The sequence below is a fragment of the Choristoneura fumiferana genome, chromosome 18 (assembly GCF_025370935.1).
Source record: "Choristoneura fumiferana chromosome 18, NRCan_CFum_1, whole genome shotgun sequence".
Lineage (NCBI taxonomy): Eukaryota > Metazoa > Arthropoda > Insecta > Lepidoptera > Tortricidae > Choristoneura > Choristoneura fumiferana.
The window spans coordinates 19571535-19589486 of NC_133489.1; the positions used below are offsets into that span (position 1 = coordinate 19571535).

At 44.2% G+C, this 17952-nt stretch overlaps 1 protein-coding gene across 1 annotated transcript in view; it reads left to right on the forward strand.

Moving 5' to 3' along the window:
• Positions 1–17952, forward strand: part of LOC141437598 (kinesin-like protein KIF21A) — a 56893-nt gene that overhangs the window by 32503 nt on the left and 6438 nt on the right. The window contains 20 exon segments of the mRNA XM_074101035.1: positions 22–123; positions 172–414; positions 534–707; positions 824–997; positions 1041–1142; positions 1258–1431; positions 1527–1721; positions 2055–2219; positions 3148–3290; positions 3565–3672; positions 3863–4009; positions 4852–4965; positions 9781–9916; positions 11196–11310; positions 12651–12837; positions 13599–13736; positions 15064–15209; positions 15914–16062; positions 16668–16891; positions 17844–17893. Of these exon segments, the coding sequence (XP_073957136.1) occupies positions 22–123; positions 172–414; positions 534–707; positions 824–997; positions 1041–1142; positions 1258–1431; positions 1527–1721; positions 2055–2219; positions 3148–3290; positions 3565–3672; positions 3863–4009; positions 4852–4965; positions 9781–9916; positions 11196–11310; positions 12651–12837; positions 13599–13736; positions 15064–15209; positions 15914–16062; positions 16668–16891; positions 17844–17886 (2979 nt within the window). The 3' untranslated portion in view covers positions 17887–17893.

Here is a 17952-nt window from a genome sequence, read left to right on the forward strand (position 1 = left end):
GGGGCCGCGCTGGAGCGGCAGCTCAGGCAGCGCGAGCGCGCGCACGCGGCCGGAGACGCGCCGCTGATGGACTACCTGCGGGGCGCCATCGCAGACACGCACCACCAGATCATGCAGCTGGAGGTCAGTGCCCCCTGAGGTCAGTAGGGCCGCGCTGGAGCGGCAGCTCAGGCAGCGCGAGCGCGCGCGCACGCGGCCGGAGACGCGCCGCTGATGGACTACCTGCGGGGCGCCATCGCAGACACGCACCACCAGATCATGCAGCTGGAGGTCAGTGCCCCTGAGGTCAGTAGGGCCGCGCTGGAGCGGCAGCTCAGGCAGCGCGAGCGCGCGCACGCGGCCGGAGACGCGCCGCTGATGGACTACCTGCGGGGCGCCATCGCAGACACGCACCACCAGATCATGCAGCTGGAGGTCAGTGCCCCTGAGGTCAGTAGGGCCGCGCTGGAGCGGCAGCTCAGGCAGCCCCCGCGAGCGCGCGCCACGCGGCCGAGACGCGCCGCTGATGGACTACCTGCGGGGCGCCATCGCAGACACGCACCACCAGATCATGCAGCTGGAGGTCAGTGCCCCCTGAGGTCAGTAGGGCCGCGCTGGAGCGGCAGCTCAGGCAGCGCGAGCGCGCGCACGCGGCCGGAGACGCGCCGCTGATGGACTACCTGCGGGGCGCCATCGCAGACACGCACCACCAGATCATGCAGCTGGAGGTCAGTGCCCCCTGAGGTCAGTAGGGCCGCGCTGGAGCGGCAGCTCAGGCAGCGCGAGCGCGCGCACGCGGCCGGAGACGCGCCGCTGATGGACTACCTGCGGGGCGCCATCGCAGACACGCACCACCAGATCATGCAGCTGGAGGTCAGTGCCCCCTGAGGTCAGTAGGGCCGCGCTGGAGCGGCAGCTCAGGCAGCGCGAGCGCGCGCACGCGGCCGGAGACGCGCCGCTGATGGACTACCTGCGGGGCGCCATCGCAGACACGCACCACCAGATCATGCAGCTGGAGGTCAGTGCCCCCTGAGGTCAGTAGGGCCGCGCTGGAGCGGCAGCTCAGGCAGCGCGAGCGCGCGCACGCGGCCGGAGACGCGCCGCTGATGGACTACCTGCGGGGCGCCATCGCAGACACGCACCACCAGATCATGCAGCTGGAGGTCAGTGCCCCCTGAGGTCAGTAGGGCCGCGCTGGAGCGGCAGCTCAGGCAGCGCGAGCGCGCGCACGCGGCGGAGACGCGCCGCTGATGGACTACCTGCGGGGCGCCATCGCAGACACGCACCACCAGATCATGCAGCTGGAGGTCAGTGCCCCCTGAGGTCAGTAGGGCCGCGCTGGAGCGGCAGCTCAGGCAGCGCGAGCGCGCGCACGCGGCCGGAGACGCGCCGCTGATGGACTACCTGCGGGGCGCCATCGCAGACACGCACCACCAGATCATGCAGCTGGAGGTCAGTGCCCCCTGAGGTCAGTAGGGCCGCGCTGGAGCGGCAGCTCAGGCAGCGCGAGCGCGCGCACGCGGCCGGAGACGCGCCGCTGATGGACTACCTGCGGGGCGCCATCGCAGACACGCACCACCAGATCATGCAGCTGGAGGTCAGTGCCCCCTGAGGTCAGTAGGGCCGCGCTGGAGCGGCAGCTCAGGCAGCGCGAGCGCGCGCACGCGGCCGGAGACGCGCCGCTGATGGACTACCTGCGGGGCGCCATCGCAGACACGCACCACCAGATCATGCAGCTGGAGGTCGGTCTAATTGTGGCCGGATATCCATCGCATCTCTAGTTTACACAAACTAACCCGGCCACTCGCTTAACCCGTCGAGCGCTAGGCTATATTTATAGTTTTTAAATACTAAATTATTTTTAAGATTGCTACTAACAAAAATGAGATCTATGTTATATTTTTAAATAAAATAAATTATTTATTATATAAAATTATTGTGGTCATAGCGCTCAAGAATTTTCTCGACAAAATTTTTTTGGAACCTACTTCAGTCGCTGTGGTCAAAACACCGTTGCACACAGGGCGCTCTATGCTATTGAAAATGCATTATTTAACTCGATTCTATTCCATCAGGAGGAGAACGACGAGAACGAGCTGCCGCGCTTGTTAGAGGCGGTGGACTGCGCGGAGGCGGGCCGCTACGCGCTGGCGCGGCTGGCGGCGCACGCGCTGCAGGCCGCGCACGAGCGCGCAAGACACGCGCAGGCGCTCGCCGACGCGCGCGCTCAAATCGCACAGGTACTGGCGTGCTCATTCAAATTGGGTAGTCAACTAGCTCATCCACCCAATGGGCACTAGTGGACAACGTTGTGTCAACGAGTGATTAATGCATAGTCAACTGGGTCATCTCGTCTTCTTCGGAGCCGAAGTATGGGCAACGCGTGGCAAACCTTTACATACATTTTGAAAATTGTACTGCAGGAAATACGCCATAAAGCTTAAATTTCAATATTTAACTTGAAATGCGCTTTGGAGCGACAGAGGGGTGATTTAGAACGTCGCGGCACCCCATTGTGCGTTCATGCATCTCCATCCATTCCAGCCTATATACGTCCCACTGCTGGGCAGAGGCCTCCTCTCAGAACAAGAGGGCTTAGGCCATAGTTCCCACGCGGGCCCAGTGCGGATTGGGGACTTCACACGCACCATTGAATTGCTTCGCAGGTTTGTGCAGGTTTCCTCACGATGTTTTCCTTCACCGCAAAGCTCGTGGTAAATTTCAAATGTAACTCCGCACATGAATTTCGAAAAACTCAGAGGTGCGAGCCGGGGTTTGAACCCACGGCCCTCTGCTTGAGAGGCGATAGGGCAAACCACTAGGCCACCACGGCTTTATTCATTCATCTAAGTTCATGCATCTAAGAGGTCATATTTCATGCGGCTGCTATCGACGATTCTAAAGTTGGTTTATCTTGGTTGGTTTACGGCATAGATGTCGCTAGCGTCGCTGCTTAAGTGACTAAGTAAGAAACACAAGCTGAGATATGAGATGCATAGGGAAATTCGTGTCGGTACCGTTGACCATCAGTGGTGTAGCGGTATAGCACGCGGTACGGAATACCGAGGACCTGGGTTCGATTTGATTCCCAGTGATGGTCTTATTTTTCTGTTTTTTCTGTGCATCTATATTTCAGTTTGTATTTTCAATTTTGGTTTATCTGTTTAGATGGAGGAGAGTGCGGAGCGGGCGGCGGCGGCGGTGCCCGGCGACGACCACAACCTGAACCCGTGGGGCGCGGGCGCACTGTGCGCGTTGCTCGCGCGCGTCTCCAGCGGCACCAGCACGCGCTCCGTCTCGCCCGTCGACGGGTCAGTGGGGACGCACCCTTACCACAGATTACATAATAGATACTAAGTAACAGATGCGACGTGCGATGAATCATGTGAAAATTGTGGAAGAAAGGGTTTATGTAGTACGTGGTGTATAAACGTGCGCAGTTGTATGGTAAAAGCTTGTAGATCATTGAAAACTCCTTTAAAAAACAAAAAATAATTAATCTTAATACTTACTACTAGTTCCCGTTTGATCTCAACCGTTCCTAAGCCTGGTAAAGTTGTCTCAAATCGTTACTCATCATTCCAGTGCTCTGCTAGATCGGCCCGTGATAACATCCAATGGAACGCGGGAATCAGTCACGGCGCCCGCCTCGCCGCCGGACGATAACAGAAACTCGCCCTTCCAACGAAACACGTGAGTATACTAATACCACCAGTATAGTCAACAGCAACCCGGAAAACGTTCACAATGAGCGACTACTTGCCACCTGCTTCCACTTGTTGCCCTGAACTCCCGATATCATCAGTCCACTTTCGTATTTTCTCTATTTAAAAAAAACACATGGAAACTGCTCTAGCGCCTTCACTTGTCTCTTACCTTGCAGCGTCCGCCGCGGCTCCGTGCGGCTCCGCGACCTCGGCGTGTACGGGAGCGAGACAAACGATGACGTGATGACGCAGTCGCTCATCGAGCCCATTTCACCCCGCCCCGTGCCCCTCAGCAGAGTGCCTAGCGCGCCCGGCAGCCTAAGGTAAACTGTACCACGAGTAAAGTCGAGTTCTTAAACTTGTGAGCAAAAATTTGATCAAAAATATCTGAACACGACTCTATTCTTAACGGCGTAGAAGCGTGTTCAGATATTTTTGATCAAATTTTTGCTCACTAGTTTATAAACTTGACTGTACAACTCATTGACAATACGGCATATAATTGGAACACCAATTTTCTTTTACTCTAAGGCGAGAAGATCCCAAGAAAAAATCCAATGGTAGTTTCGCTTATATAATATAATTTGCTCAACAGTATTGTACGCGGTTTATGGCCTACTATAAAATGAATCATGAAAAGTAAACTAAGGATTTATTCCAATCTGTTAGATAAATAACATTGGGTACTATCGTTCTTAGAAATTTGGTAGTACGCATTCTTATAGTTTTGGAATCATTTGTTATTAAAAGTAAAAAAATAATAATAACAAGCTTATACTTATGCTAAAAAAAAAGAAATACATATTAAATACTCCATACCAATCAACTCATTACAATATACAATTTTAAAAAACTTCTCGCGAGGTTTTATTGTGTAGATAATATTATATTTCTGATCGGCGGGGAAGTACTCTTTTGTAAGGAGTGACAAATACTAACAAACAGTACACTAATAGGCCTAAATATCTGTTTTTTAACTTTAGTGTTGAATTTTCTATGTTACTAACAAACAATGTTACAACGCAAACAGTAATTAAGTACAAATAAAAATGATAGATATCACAGAAGTAGCATTGTATTTATTTAGTTGTAAAATTGGAGCAATTTCCAGCACGCACACCATGTGACGTCACCACATTGTCCTATGTCCACGGCACGTTTTCAGAGGCTTGCAGCCAATCGGAGCGCTCGCTTCGCCGATGACGTCACGCCGCGCCCCGCCCCCCGAAAGCCCGCGTCCACTCAGGAGGCAACACAGTCTTGCCAAACCAGCGTCATTGTACGTATTTTTTATTGGCTATTTTTTATTTTAAACGTAGCTCAATTCTGCCATGATGTTTAGATTAATTTTAAAAGTTCGCGGTATATTTCTGAAGCTGTGTGCCCGCAAATTCGTCTGCTTTCCCGGGATACAAAGTAATCTAAAAATGGAGAAATGGCCCGGTTGGTTCCAGATACACACAAACAAATAAAGTTTCCTACAGTCAGGTCACCAGGATATCTGACACAACAAAATGTGCATAACGTATCATTGTTGTCGCATTGTTGTCTCTCGTATCAAGACTGCATTGAGCTACGAAATAAAAGTTGGGTCCACATGGTTTGATTTTGTCATCCCAAATTAAAATAAGACTATAAACGTCGTGTTATATGAAAGGGTTCCAGATTTGCAGGACCCCAATAACTTACACAAGCATAAGGGCTACATAAGTTTCAATCAGCGTTTAGTATGATATAGTTAGTGGGCATTATTTGGTAGTATGTATGCATGGTAGTCTGTTTCAACCTTGAAATTTAAAGCTTATCGCTTATCTAACGTCTCAGCTACTCTTAAGAATACAATATTGTTTTTGTTGACATTATTATAATTTATTATAAAAAGTAATAAATAAATAATAACTTAAAAAACCGTGACCACTATAATCTAAAATTAAACCGATCTATTTTTAACTACAATGTTTCATCTGTTACTGATAATTTTCTGTTTTTTTTTTATGTGACTAATATCTATGGTATCTTCTCTGTTTAATAGAAACAGACGGCATCACAATTATTTCTCACGTAAACTAACAGGAACTTAAAAGAGAGTAGTGAAACGGCGGGAAAATAAAGTTAAATAATATTTACTCGTATTAAATTAATTCTAATAGTGGTTGAGACGTTTCTTACGCGATAAACTTTTCTTTATTTGCATGTCACACTGCTTGGGATATGTGCTACCTATATTATAATTTAGTATTGATAGTATGAGTACTTATCTTTTACTTATAGATTTATAGATCTTTGGTGTTGATCATTCTTTTAGACATCGTCATGTTTACCTACATGTCATCTTCCCCTTAATTTCACTATCGATTGCTATATGTATAGTTATTGGTATTTTATAATATTTTTTATGTGGAACATAAAATACTTATAACTTGTTACCACCAAAACTTAGACAACACAGGATGTCAGTTTATGTAGAACTGTCACTTTTTATTTTTTATTTTTTTGCGGACCATAGACCAAATGTGTCTTATGTCTTTATGAGTAATGCAGCCTGAAATAATAATGGGTTAGCTTTAAACTTTTTGATAATTCAATATTTATTATCACCAGATCTCAGTTAAGAAGGTAATATTTTTGCTTTAATCTAAATAGCTCCCTGTTTCCCTGTAAATATGTATAGTTAGTGGGCTTTAAGCTAGGTACCTATTTGGAAAAAAAAACATTTAGCTGACATAAGGATTTGTCCTTTCTTTTTTTTTCTTTTGTGGGAAGACAGATTCTCGTCTTTAGCTTTCGCTGGAGTAGCTTTGTTACGGACTGAGCGCGTAAATATGCGTATTTATTGTACATTTAGGGGCTGTTTCACCATCCATTGATTAGTGTTAACTGACGGTTAAATGTGATGCCGTCTATGTTTATTTGAACAAAACAAATAGAGACGGCCGGCATCACATTTACCGTCAGTTAACACTAATCAATGGATGGTGAAACAGCCCCATAAACTTGTAACACAATTAGGGGCTGTTTCACCATCCATTGATTACTGTTGAGTGACGGTTAAGTGTGGTGCCGTCTCCGTCTATTCGAACAAAACAAATAGAGACAGCATCACATTTAACCGTCAGTTAACACTAATCAATGGATGGTGAAACAGCCCCTTAATCTCACAGCTTGCCGTGGTTATGTGGAACGGGGTTCATCGCAAGGTGCCGATACCGTTAATTCTTCAGATAGCATTGGTGTCTAACTGTAATGCTGTAATATTTTTGTTGGAATAAATAAATAAATGAATAGGTAGTTTTAAATGGCCACCTGTAGAACACTATAGATTAGGTTTGTTTTATAACAATTCTGAATAATTTATTGATTCAGAGAAAAAAGTATGACAGTCAAAATATTATGACTTTCAACAATTATACGAACCAATATGGACCCTACTCTTCTCCATAGAGTCTACTGTATAGCTTTCGCCGTCATCCCTACTAATATTATAAAACCGAAAGTAACTCTGACTGTCTGTCTGTTACGCTTTCACGTCAAAACCGCTGAAACCATTTTGATGAAATTTGGTATAGATATAGTTTAAGCCCGAAACTTTTTATTCCGGTAGAGGGCGCCACCGCGCGATAACCTAGGTCCGCGCAGACGAAGTCGCGGGCATAAGCTAGTCTTTCGTATCCTAACCTAACCTTATTTTGAACAACTCTAGCCTTACGCTCAGTACTCGTACAGTATCGTCTACGTCCAGCTTAGCGAGTAGGTGAGTGGTTTACTCCAGCTTAGCATAGGTGATGGTTGCGGGGCTAGTTGGTTCAAGCGTGTGCTTGCTTGCAGCCTCCTGACTGACCTGAACATAGTCGAGGACTGACGGAAGACGCCGCGCACCGCACCCTAGATAAATGTATATACTGTGGCTAACACGCTCTGCATGCTCCGTTGTCTTACCGCTTTTCTTTTCTTAAAATCTACACACGTTTTTTTTTATTGACGCTGAGCCTTAACGGCCAAAGACACTTGGTCCTTGCTTTTGTTAAAAAAATCTACACTCGTTATAAACAGTCTATGCACACTTGAGTTGTTCTCAAGTTTGCACTTTCCGTATTTAAGAGTCTCCCAAAGTATCCTAATTGTTTTTCATATAGAGAGGTTTCATTCGCCCTAGCTACCTTCAATTGTTTTTGCAAATCGAAGTCATAAATTAAATGTACCTAGCTACAAACTTCAAATGAAAACCGACTTCACTGAACTGAACTAAGTAAGCAACTAAGGTAAAAGCAACGTGGCATGCAGGTTTATTTATAGACTTACTAATCTATCCCAAGGAAAATTGTGTAGCTTGAAGCGTAAACATTGCATTTTCTTTGTTGTACTTAATGTAGTTTAGTCTTCACCGACGTTTTGTCTACGCCTTAAAAATTTAAGAGAAGTGTATTGCGGAAGGCTTGGCGCGCGTTTTATTCGATAGAATAATCGCTTAGGGTGTAGCTTCAGCTTCCGTCTCACTTCTTTAAAATATATACCTAACAACAGAGATAATAACCAGTGCTCTAGATATAGATAGAAGAACAATCGACATTAGATTATATAGAAATTTTATAGATTTCTTCTTGGCTATAGAATAAATATAAAACTTAACGATGCTTTAACCTAAATTTATACCTAAAGGCGTAGACAACCCGTTGTCGATTTTCCCGTTTAGAATGAAACATCTTTGGTAAACATCCCAAAGAAGTAGCATCTTCATTTGCCTCATTAGATTAGATCTACACTGCTACGATACTGATATAATACGTTTCCTTCCAAACGGAGTTTAGTTGTATATGTAACGTCACAATGTGTAACCCTAGCTTTAACGAGGACGGCAGCTATGTGTACTTAAGTATGTATATAGGCTTTAATAAATAATTTGAAGTAAGCCTGTGTTTGTTTGCATCCTTGCATGGCAACCTATATGCATGTTAAACGAATTTGTGCCCTAATATTATTGATATAAATGCTGCTTTTAGATATTTAATGATGAATAATCTTGTTCTTTACGGAATTCTCAGACATTTCTTTTAAATAGTAGTTTCCGTTGTAGCTCTAATGTACTTACGAGTACAAGAAAACTGATGTCTTTTAAGTTTACTTGATGTGGTTTCTATTCATGAACTTTTTTGTATGTAATTAGCACTTTTTACCTTTACAATAGAAATGTTAATCAAAATGTGTGTTAGTATTTTGCACGTATTTCTAGCCGTGTTCAATTTGTTTACAACAATAATATTACTATTATTATGGAAATTTGTAGGTACTAGATTAATTTATACATATGAAATGTTTCAACTGCCATTGCTTAAATATCTCAATGTTAGGAACTTTCTATAAGTGGTTTATATCAAAAGGGTAAGTTGATCACATTGAGATGTGTGTGCGCTGCCTGCTGCCATACTGTAACAAAGTTCCATAATTCATGTTGTTTACCCCATGTATAAGTTTTCATCCGTTTGTGGCCCGTTATCATTCTCGCCATAGTCCATGTAACCAAATTGTAATAACAACCCTCCTAGTCCAACATATGCCCATTTCATTTTATTTTAAAATTCGAACAAAACATTTTCTTCCTAAAACATGCGCATTCTAATTCAGATTTTAAATGTTTCTCGAATGCCAGTTCTCTTGAGTGTAAGACAGTTACAAGTTTTTTTTTTTTTTTTAATTTTAATTCAATTTTATTTGGTCGACAAGAAGTAGATATGGATACAACTAAACGTGGATCCCAAATGACAGGTTAACTACTCAACATAGAATTAGAGACCAATAGTGCTCAAGTGTCATTCAGTTGTGGGCTGAAATTTCGGTCACAGACGTAATTTTATACCAAGTAGTATAAGTATTCATATAGGATCAACTCTAAGCCATAGGCGAATGCATTGGGTCAATTTCAGGGTAGGCCCCTGCTGCCTACTCGACGCACGTCAGAGTCAGAGTTATAATCGGTTCATAAATGCTAAATATATCGGCAGGAAGACAAAAAAATTTGAAGTTTGACAGAATTTTTTGTTCCTCATCCTTCCATCTTAACCCGCATACCCGTACGCTTGTAACGCTTCCACTAACGCAGAGAGGGCGCGCCGGCGCAGACGCCGCCCGCGTCGCCGGGTGCGGCGCGGCGCACGCGTGATGATGACGTGTTCCTGCGGCTCGCGCCCGCCGCCAACGACGCGCCGCCCGGCTGCGTCAAGGAAATCGCGCCTAAGGTACGGTTATTCTTATTCTTGAGTAGCTACTAGAAGGGGGGACAGATGGGAGGCTGCTGCCCCTCCCTAAAGAATTGAAAAACAGTTTTCTTAAATGGCTCATAAATTAAAATGGAACTGGGTGGGACACGTCTTCCGTATGCATCTGGATCGCTAGGCCAAAGTTATCACCGATTGGGTTCCCTGTGACGGGCACCGGAGCAGAGAATAGACCTAGAAGGCGATGGCGGGACGATTTGGACCGTTTCCAGCCGCACTGGCAAGATTCGGCCAGAAGTAAAAATGAAACCTGTAGAAATTAAGACAATCAAACACTCAAATTTTTGTTAGCTCTGAAAAAGTTTGTTATCGAGTTATGAATATTATAATTTTAACTATAGTTATTAAGTGAAATTTATTTAGCTACACCCACTGAGTAAAATTGTATTGATACTATCTGTATTGCGTAACATACGTACATACAATTTATGGCTTGAATAAATAATTAAATACTGCATTCAAGTAAGGACGAGTGGAAGCAAAAAGGGGAGGCTTTTGCCCTTTAGTGGGACACACCACAAGCTACGTAAAAAAAAACACAAGATTGTGGGTAGATAACTCCCCATCTCCTATAAAACATCTCGTATAAAATTATCCCAAAGCGTATTTCACCTTATACACTTGTCATGTGAACCCCTAAATCAACGTTTCTTAACTATGTTGTTGGTGACCCAAAGTGTATGTATATTTGTAGCCAGCGATCCTAAAATGCCGCTAAAATTGACGTCAAAGTAAAATAATAAAAAAGGACAGGAGACAGAAAAAGGTTTAATCAGAGAATTCCCGCGACCCAGCCCAATACCGCCCACGACCTGAATTTGGGTCGCGATCCGAGGTCAACACGCGCTACCACAGAAAACCAATGTGGCAACACCATGCTGAGTGGAGGCCTTTTTGGTGTCCTGTCGTGTCACCACGTAGTGTAGTTTTTATAATAATAGTGTAGTTTTAATAATAATCTTTCTTTCTTTGTAAAGGCTGACCAGAATTATAAAAACAAACCTCGCCATCTTGCGGAAATAGAAAAAGTCCGAAGGGTTAGAAAATATTCCTTTAAATTAAATCACCGGCACGACACCGTTTCCAATATGACTGGTAGGTACCGTATAGTAAGTGTAAAGAGTATTGCAATATAAAACGTAGAAGTGCTGCCCTCGCGTCAGGTTTTTTATATTCCTGGTCAGCCTTTACCCTGAATGCTTGTCAAGCGAACAGGGCCTCACAGTTGTGTTGTCGTTAGCGCGTGAGCGGCGGCACGGGCGCGTGGCTGCAGTGCACGCACGTGGCGGAGGGACACGCGGGCGCCGCGCTGTCTCTGGCCGTGGCTCCCGACATACTGTACAGCGGCGGCGTCGGTAAGTCAGTTACACATCTAGTTAAACAAGGTGTTCATTAAATAACTGAAAACCTGAAAAAAATTTGCTCAGAATGGTGAGTAGAATCGATTACGTACGATAAATTTAAATGCAGATTGTTTGTGTTTTTTAAATTCTTTTTTTCTGTTTCTACTTAGTCTTTAAGTTACGAATGCAATGTAGGATTAATATTCGGTTGTTTAAACCGCCGTCGTTATTATCAACACTTAATTTATCAGTTTTCTTAAGAAATTAATAAAATAAACATACACATCCGACTCATGTTGAAGCTATATATATACATAGCAGTGCTTGGGGGTTTGCTAATGTTTCGGCGAATAACGTTTGGCAACCTGTTTCATTTCCCAACTGTTTAATATTTCTGAAACAGGTATGTACAGGATTACAGGATTTTTATAAAACTAACCTAACGTAACCTAAAGGGTTCTACACATAAATCCTGAAATATGTACAGTTTTAGAGTTTGCGAAATGAAAAGTTGTGTAATGAGACAGGTTGCCAAACGTTACGTTGCGAAAAGGCAGCACTCGGTGCTTGGGTCAATATTAAATTGACACCATTAATTCTAAATTTCGTTAGAAAGATGTTGGGAATAATGATTGCCCGAATATTCACCCATACGCCAATTTAATGTTTTAGCGAGATTGTATAATATTTCACATTTAACCGTCAGTTAACACTAATCAATGGATGGTGCAACAGCCCCTTAGAATGATAGTATAACGCTGGCCGTTTTTATGTCTGTTTAATTTTCTTTTAAAAACAGCTAAGCGCAACTGGTCAGTGCAAAATTATGAGCGTAGAGTTAGAAATCATGCAATTTTTAGGGTTCCGTACCCGAAGGGTAAAAACGGAAACCATATTACTAAGACATCCCTATCCGTCACCAGGCTGTATCTCATGAACCGTTAGACAGTTGAAATTTTCACAGACTATGTATAACTGTTGTGGCCGCTATAACAACAAATACTAAATACAGAATAAAATAATGTAAGGGGGCTCCGAAACAACAAACGTGATATTTTTGCCGTTTTTTGTTGAATATTAATAATGGCAACAGGTAGACGCTTGAAATATTGATAGAATATTTAGTCGTATATTCACATTAAAATTAATAATTGAATTTATATAATATAAATATATAAAGGGGGCTCCCATACAGCAAACGTGTTTTTTTTGCTAATATCTAATGTTGTTTAGATAATGGTACGGAACCCTTCGTGCGCGAGTCCGACTCGCACTTGGCCGTTTTTTGATGTTTAGGATCCAGAAGGCTTGTGTAGTAAAGCTCAAGTTATAAGTAGATGTGTTGTGTGCAGACCGCACGGTCCGCGGCTGGGACCTGCGCGCGGGCGCGGAGGCGTGGCGCGGCTGGTGCGGCGGCGGCGTGGGCGCGCTGGCGGCCGGCGCCGACGCGGCCGGAGACGCGCGCCTCGTGCTGGCCGCCGCCGGCGCCGCCGTGCGCGTCTTCGACACGCGCTGCCGGAGCCCCGTCGGCACGCTCTGGTAACAATCACACACAATCGAGGGCTGCGTGGTTCAAACCCGACAAGTAAAAAAAAACATACAAGGGTCAATTAACTTTTCAGTGTAGCTTGCTGCCATGGTAACGTCTTCTGAATTACTAATTCACAATATTAATTAATAATAATTCATTTATATCAAGAACAACATAGGTCCAAATTAAATACATACAATTCTAAGTCAACAAGCAAATGATATTGCCGTGGCATTATGCTGAGTGGGGACCTGTTTAGCGTCATGTATGTCTTGTATTTGTGCTATGTTTGTTTTTATGGCGTTAAATAAATGTATTTTCTTTTTTCTTCATTAATGTTACAAATAAATTAATTCATTAAATTTTGACTATTGATAGTTACAATTAATACAATAAAATATGATAGGTATTTTAAACGCCATTTGTTTTTAAGTGAACCAACATGCAATGGTTCATGTAAGGACAGTTAAATCTGCCAGCAATCGTGGACAAAATAGATTAAAATTATGATTTTATGGGGTAGAAGTTCACTAAAAGTTGTGATAGTTTTAAGGCTATTCCTTCATGGCTCATCTCCTAAGCATTTAACAAAGTTTATCAGTGATGTCTCCTGAGTTACGAGACACTACACACACTAAACACTAAAGTTACATACACTAAAGTTGATTGACCCACAGTCGAATGAAGAACCACCTCTCAGTAATCCGTCCATGCCGTTGGTGGACGTTTTCCCCAACAGCCCTCTGGATCCATGACTGGTTGTTGTCAGGTCGTCGGGCGCCGTGGGCGCGGTGCCGGCGGCGCGCGGCGCGGCGGGCGAGGTGGCCGTCACGGCGCTGGCGCTGGCTGCAGCTAACCGCCTCTATACAGCGGCTGGCGACAAGCTGCGTCTCTGGGACTTGCGCATGTGAGCACAGACATTTATAGCCGCGCGAACAGTATTTACACCACAGATATTAGATTACACTAGATTACGCAAATGCATCTAAATCGCGTGTCCGAACCCCGACCAAACGTCGGGGCTGGCCCCATACGAAGACTGACCGCTAACTGACTATTCATCACTAAAGACCAAGGCTGGCGGGGGTCGATTTGGCGCGGACATCGGGGAATTCACATCGCTAATTCGCTCTTGAGACGTCACAGTAGATATAAAAAAGTGACACGGTTGGTTTTCATACAGATTGAGTTGTTTGCGTCATCTAGTGTAATCTATATCTGTGATTTAGACCCCGTCCAGACTATAGATGTGAAGCTGGTTACTAACATTTCTAGCCTAGCGGCTAGAAACGGCTTATTTGGATTATTATTGTTATTATTTTATTCGACTGGATGGCAAACGAGCAAGTGGGTCTCCTGATGGTAAGAGATCACCACCGCCCATAACCATTTGCAACACCAGGGCTCGATTGCATAACAAAGTACAAGCTAATATTATTAGCGATTTTGTATTGAAAATCACTAATACTATTAGCTTGTACTTTATCATGCAATTGGGCCCAGGAATATTGCAGATGTGTTGCCAATCTACAAGCCTAAGATGGGATACCTAAAGTGCCAGAAATTTCACCTGCTGTCTTACTCTCCACGCCGAAACACAACAGTGCAAGCACTGCTGCTTCACGGCAGGATTAGCGAGCAATATGGTGGTAGAAATCCGGGTAGACCTTGCACAAGGTCCTACCACCTGCAAAAACCATTTCTAGCGAATCCTAACTTACAACCTGGTTTACAACTATAGTCCAGACGGAGAGTTTTGCGCGCGTAGATACTAGAGCTACATACACCCCGTACAGATGCTCTCGCTATGGAAGCACGCGCTTTGACGAGTTCTTCATCAGGTCCAGTTCATCAAATGATACTTTCTGAATGCCAATGTTTGACTTGGTGTTAAAAATGTAAAAATCACTATAGGCGTGCTTATTAAATTTGAGGGTTGCCCTTGATTTCTCTAGAAACCCATCGTCAGATCCTGACTTGGTGACAATGGGACCACCTCGGAAGTATGCTCGTTAGAACAAAAAAAGAGTCGTTAATCGGTCCAGGATTTTCGGAGTAATCGGTGGACATACATAAAAAAAGTAAAAAAAAAATACGTACAGCCGAACATAGAAACTTCTCTTTTTTAGAAGTCAATTAAAAAAAGAACTATAGAAAGCAAATCCATGTTAAGCCTAACGCGAGCGAAGCCGCATGCATAAGCTACTATTGATATAATTGAATGTTTTGTGCAGGATGGAGTGCGTATGCAAGCTGTGGTCGGGTCACGCGGCGGCTGTGATGTGCCTGGCGCTGGGCCGCGCACCGCTAGGAGACCTGCTCGCCACCGGCTCCAAGGACCACTATGTGCGGGTGGTGGACGTCACGCCGCAAGACACAGGTCATACACACACACTAGTTTATCAACAAATTTTTTTTTGATCTACTTTCAGAAGGAATAAAAGCGAATTTTAAGAATAACATGACAGTGCTTTGGGTCCTTTTTGCTAAACTACGTCCATGCAGCAATAGCGGTTCCAGCTATAGCCAGGGCGGGGTTCATATGGTCAAATTCTAGTTTTTTTTTAATAATTAAAACTTATTTATTGTAAAGTAACAGTAATCAAATCTAAATTTAAAATACAAACTGAAATATAGATGCACAGAAGTACCAGAAAAATAAGACCAGCACTGGGAATCGAACCCAGGTCCTCGGCATTCCGTGCCGTGTGCTATACCGCTACACCACTGCTGGACAACGGTACAGACACGAATTTCCCCTATGCACCACATAGCTTGTTTGTTTCTTATTTAGCCACTTAAGCAGTGACGCTAGCGACATCTATACCGTTGGCCTCATCGAGAAACTTTCGGCATTCCATTGGAACTAACCGCTCACCCGGACAAGAGATATCGTTATTCAATTTATCGTTTTTCAATTTAGGTTTTACGGGATGACCGTGGTCCGCGGTTTAGAATGAAGTAAAGTGGCGCGGGCTATCGAGCTGGATCGCTTGCCGCGCGCCGCAGCCGCAGTCTCTAAATTCTCATAAAATATTGTCTCGCGCATAATCTGTAGGCACCTTAACGGTCCGGCTGTTACAGGGGGCTGGGAAGCGTCCAACCGGCGGTTGCTCGAGCCGCCGCACTACGACGGCGTGCAGGCGCTGGCTCTCTCCGGCGCCTCGCTCTTCAGCGCCTCCAGAGACTCCAGCCTCAAACGGTGGAGCCTGACCGAAAACACTTTGACACACGTAAGGACATTATTATCTTTAGCAGATTTACATCCGATGTTGCAAGGTTGGCTGACTTAGATAGTCGAGTATGTTTTGATGGTTTGACGGCAGTTTCCCAAATTTCACCTAAATGAGGACAAGTGAGCGTGTAATATGAGTATTATACAGATTTTCAAAGGAGCAATATTTATATTAATTTTTAAATAAAAAACGAGAAAGTGAACGCGGAATGGACAGGGGCCTTTAGGGTCAGGGGATGCTTTACGACCGGCACTAGTTTTCTGTTGAGGTCATGTTTTAGCCGAGTCGAAACCAAAACCATAATGCAATGTTTGGGAATTAGCATGGAATTTTAGTTAGTTCGATCTGTATATTTTGAAAAACTGAAGAGTAATGTTTTTTAGAGTACTACTTATTTATTTTTTGAGTTAAGTCGCCGGGCCAAAGTTGCTGTAATTTACTTGATATTAGTTGAACATTTTATCCTCGTAAGACCCACGTCAAATTTTGATCAATAGAATGTCAAACTTAATGTCAATTAGTGAAGTTGACATTAGCTATGACGTATGTCCTAAATTTAGGACGTTGGGCCTTAAGAGGTGCTTGGTGTATCGTTGTCGTAGAGCGTGATGAACGCGCACAAGGGCTGGGTGACGGGCGTGTGCGTGGTGGGGGGCGGGGGCGGGGAGGGCGCGGCCCCGCTGGTGGCGTCGTGCGGGCGCGACGGGGCGCTGCGGCTGTGGAGCGGCGCGCTGCGTCCCGCCGCGCCGCCTGCGCCGCTCGCCGACGCGCCGCACGCCTTGCGCGCGCATCCCGACCAGCCCGGCGCGCTCTTCACGGCGGGAAAGTGAGTCACGTCACATCACTACACTGTTTCATTATTTATCAATAACAAAATACAGTACTTACTACAATTATAACCAATATGCTGTAAAATTTAATTTTGTTTCTTTATTGACAAATTTTCTTAAGGACTAATAAGCCTCTTTTATTCCTTAATTATAAAGCAATTCACAGAGACGAAATATCGCTAGATGGCGTTAGTAACGTGAGGTCTGTTTGAGGTTTGCTCGTGATTGGTTAAATAACTAAATAAGCCAATCGATACTAACGCCATCTAGCGATATTTCGGTTCTGTGCATACCTCAATTTACAATAATTCCTCATATGATAATTAATATAAATTAAATTAAGTTATTTGAATTAATAATAAAACATTACAATTCAAAATTAGAATTCTTCAATATTAATTTGGTAGTATAAACTATAAGATTAAGGGGCTGTTTCACCATCCATTGAGTAGTGTTAACTGGCGGTTAGGTGTGATACCGTCTCTATTTGTTTTGTTCGAATAGACGGAGACGGCATCACATTTAACCGTCGGTTAACGCTAGTCAATGGATGGTGAAACAGCCCCTAACTTAATTATAGTATACACCAAACTAAAGCGTCCACTAAAATAACTTAAAGAGCCGTGAACGGCAGTTGATTAATTTACAGTAACTGTCGTTTAGTGGAAAACTTCGTCTTTGATGACATAATTGACAAGTGACAGTGGACATTTTGTTTTTTTTTTCTTTAACTATGAAAGCTTTATGCTTATCAGCCAATTCTGCCGCAAATGTCATCTCGATCGCAAAAAAAAATATATTGAACGATATGGAATAAAAATGAAAAAGCTGCCGTTCTTTGATTTTAAGGACTACAGAAAAAATATACAATATGTACCTGTTCAAAAAACTATTGTGCCAATTTCATGTCATAGACGTGTTCTGTGGTAACGTGTGAGTATGTTGCAGCGGCGGCGACGTGCGAGTGTGGCGCGTCGTGCTCGACTCCTGAGACGAAGGTAGCGCGTATGCTAGAGCCACTGTCACTGCTGCACGCCGGGGCAAGGGGCACTAGACT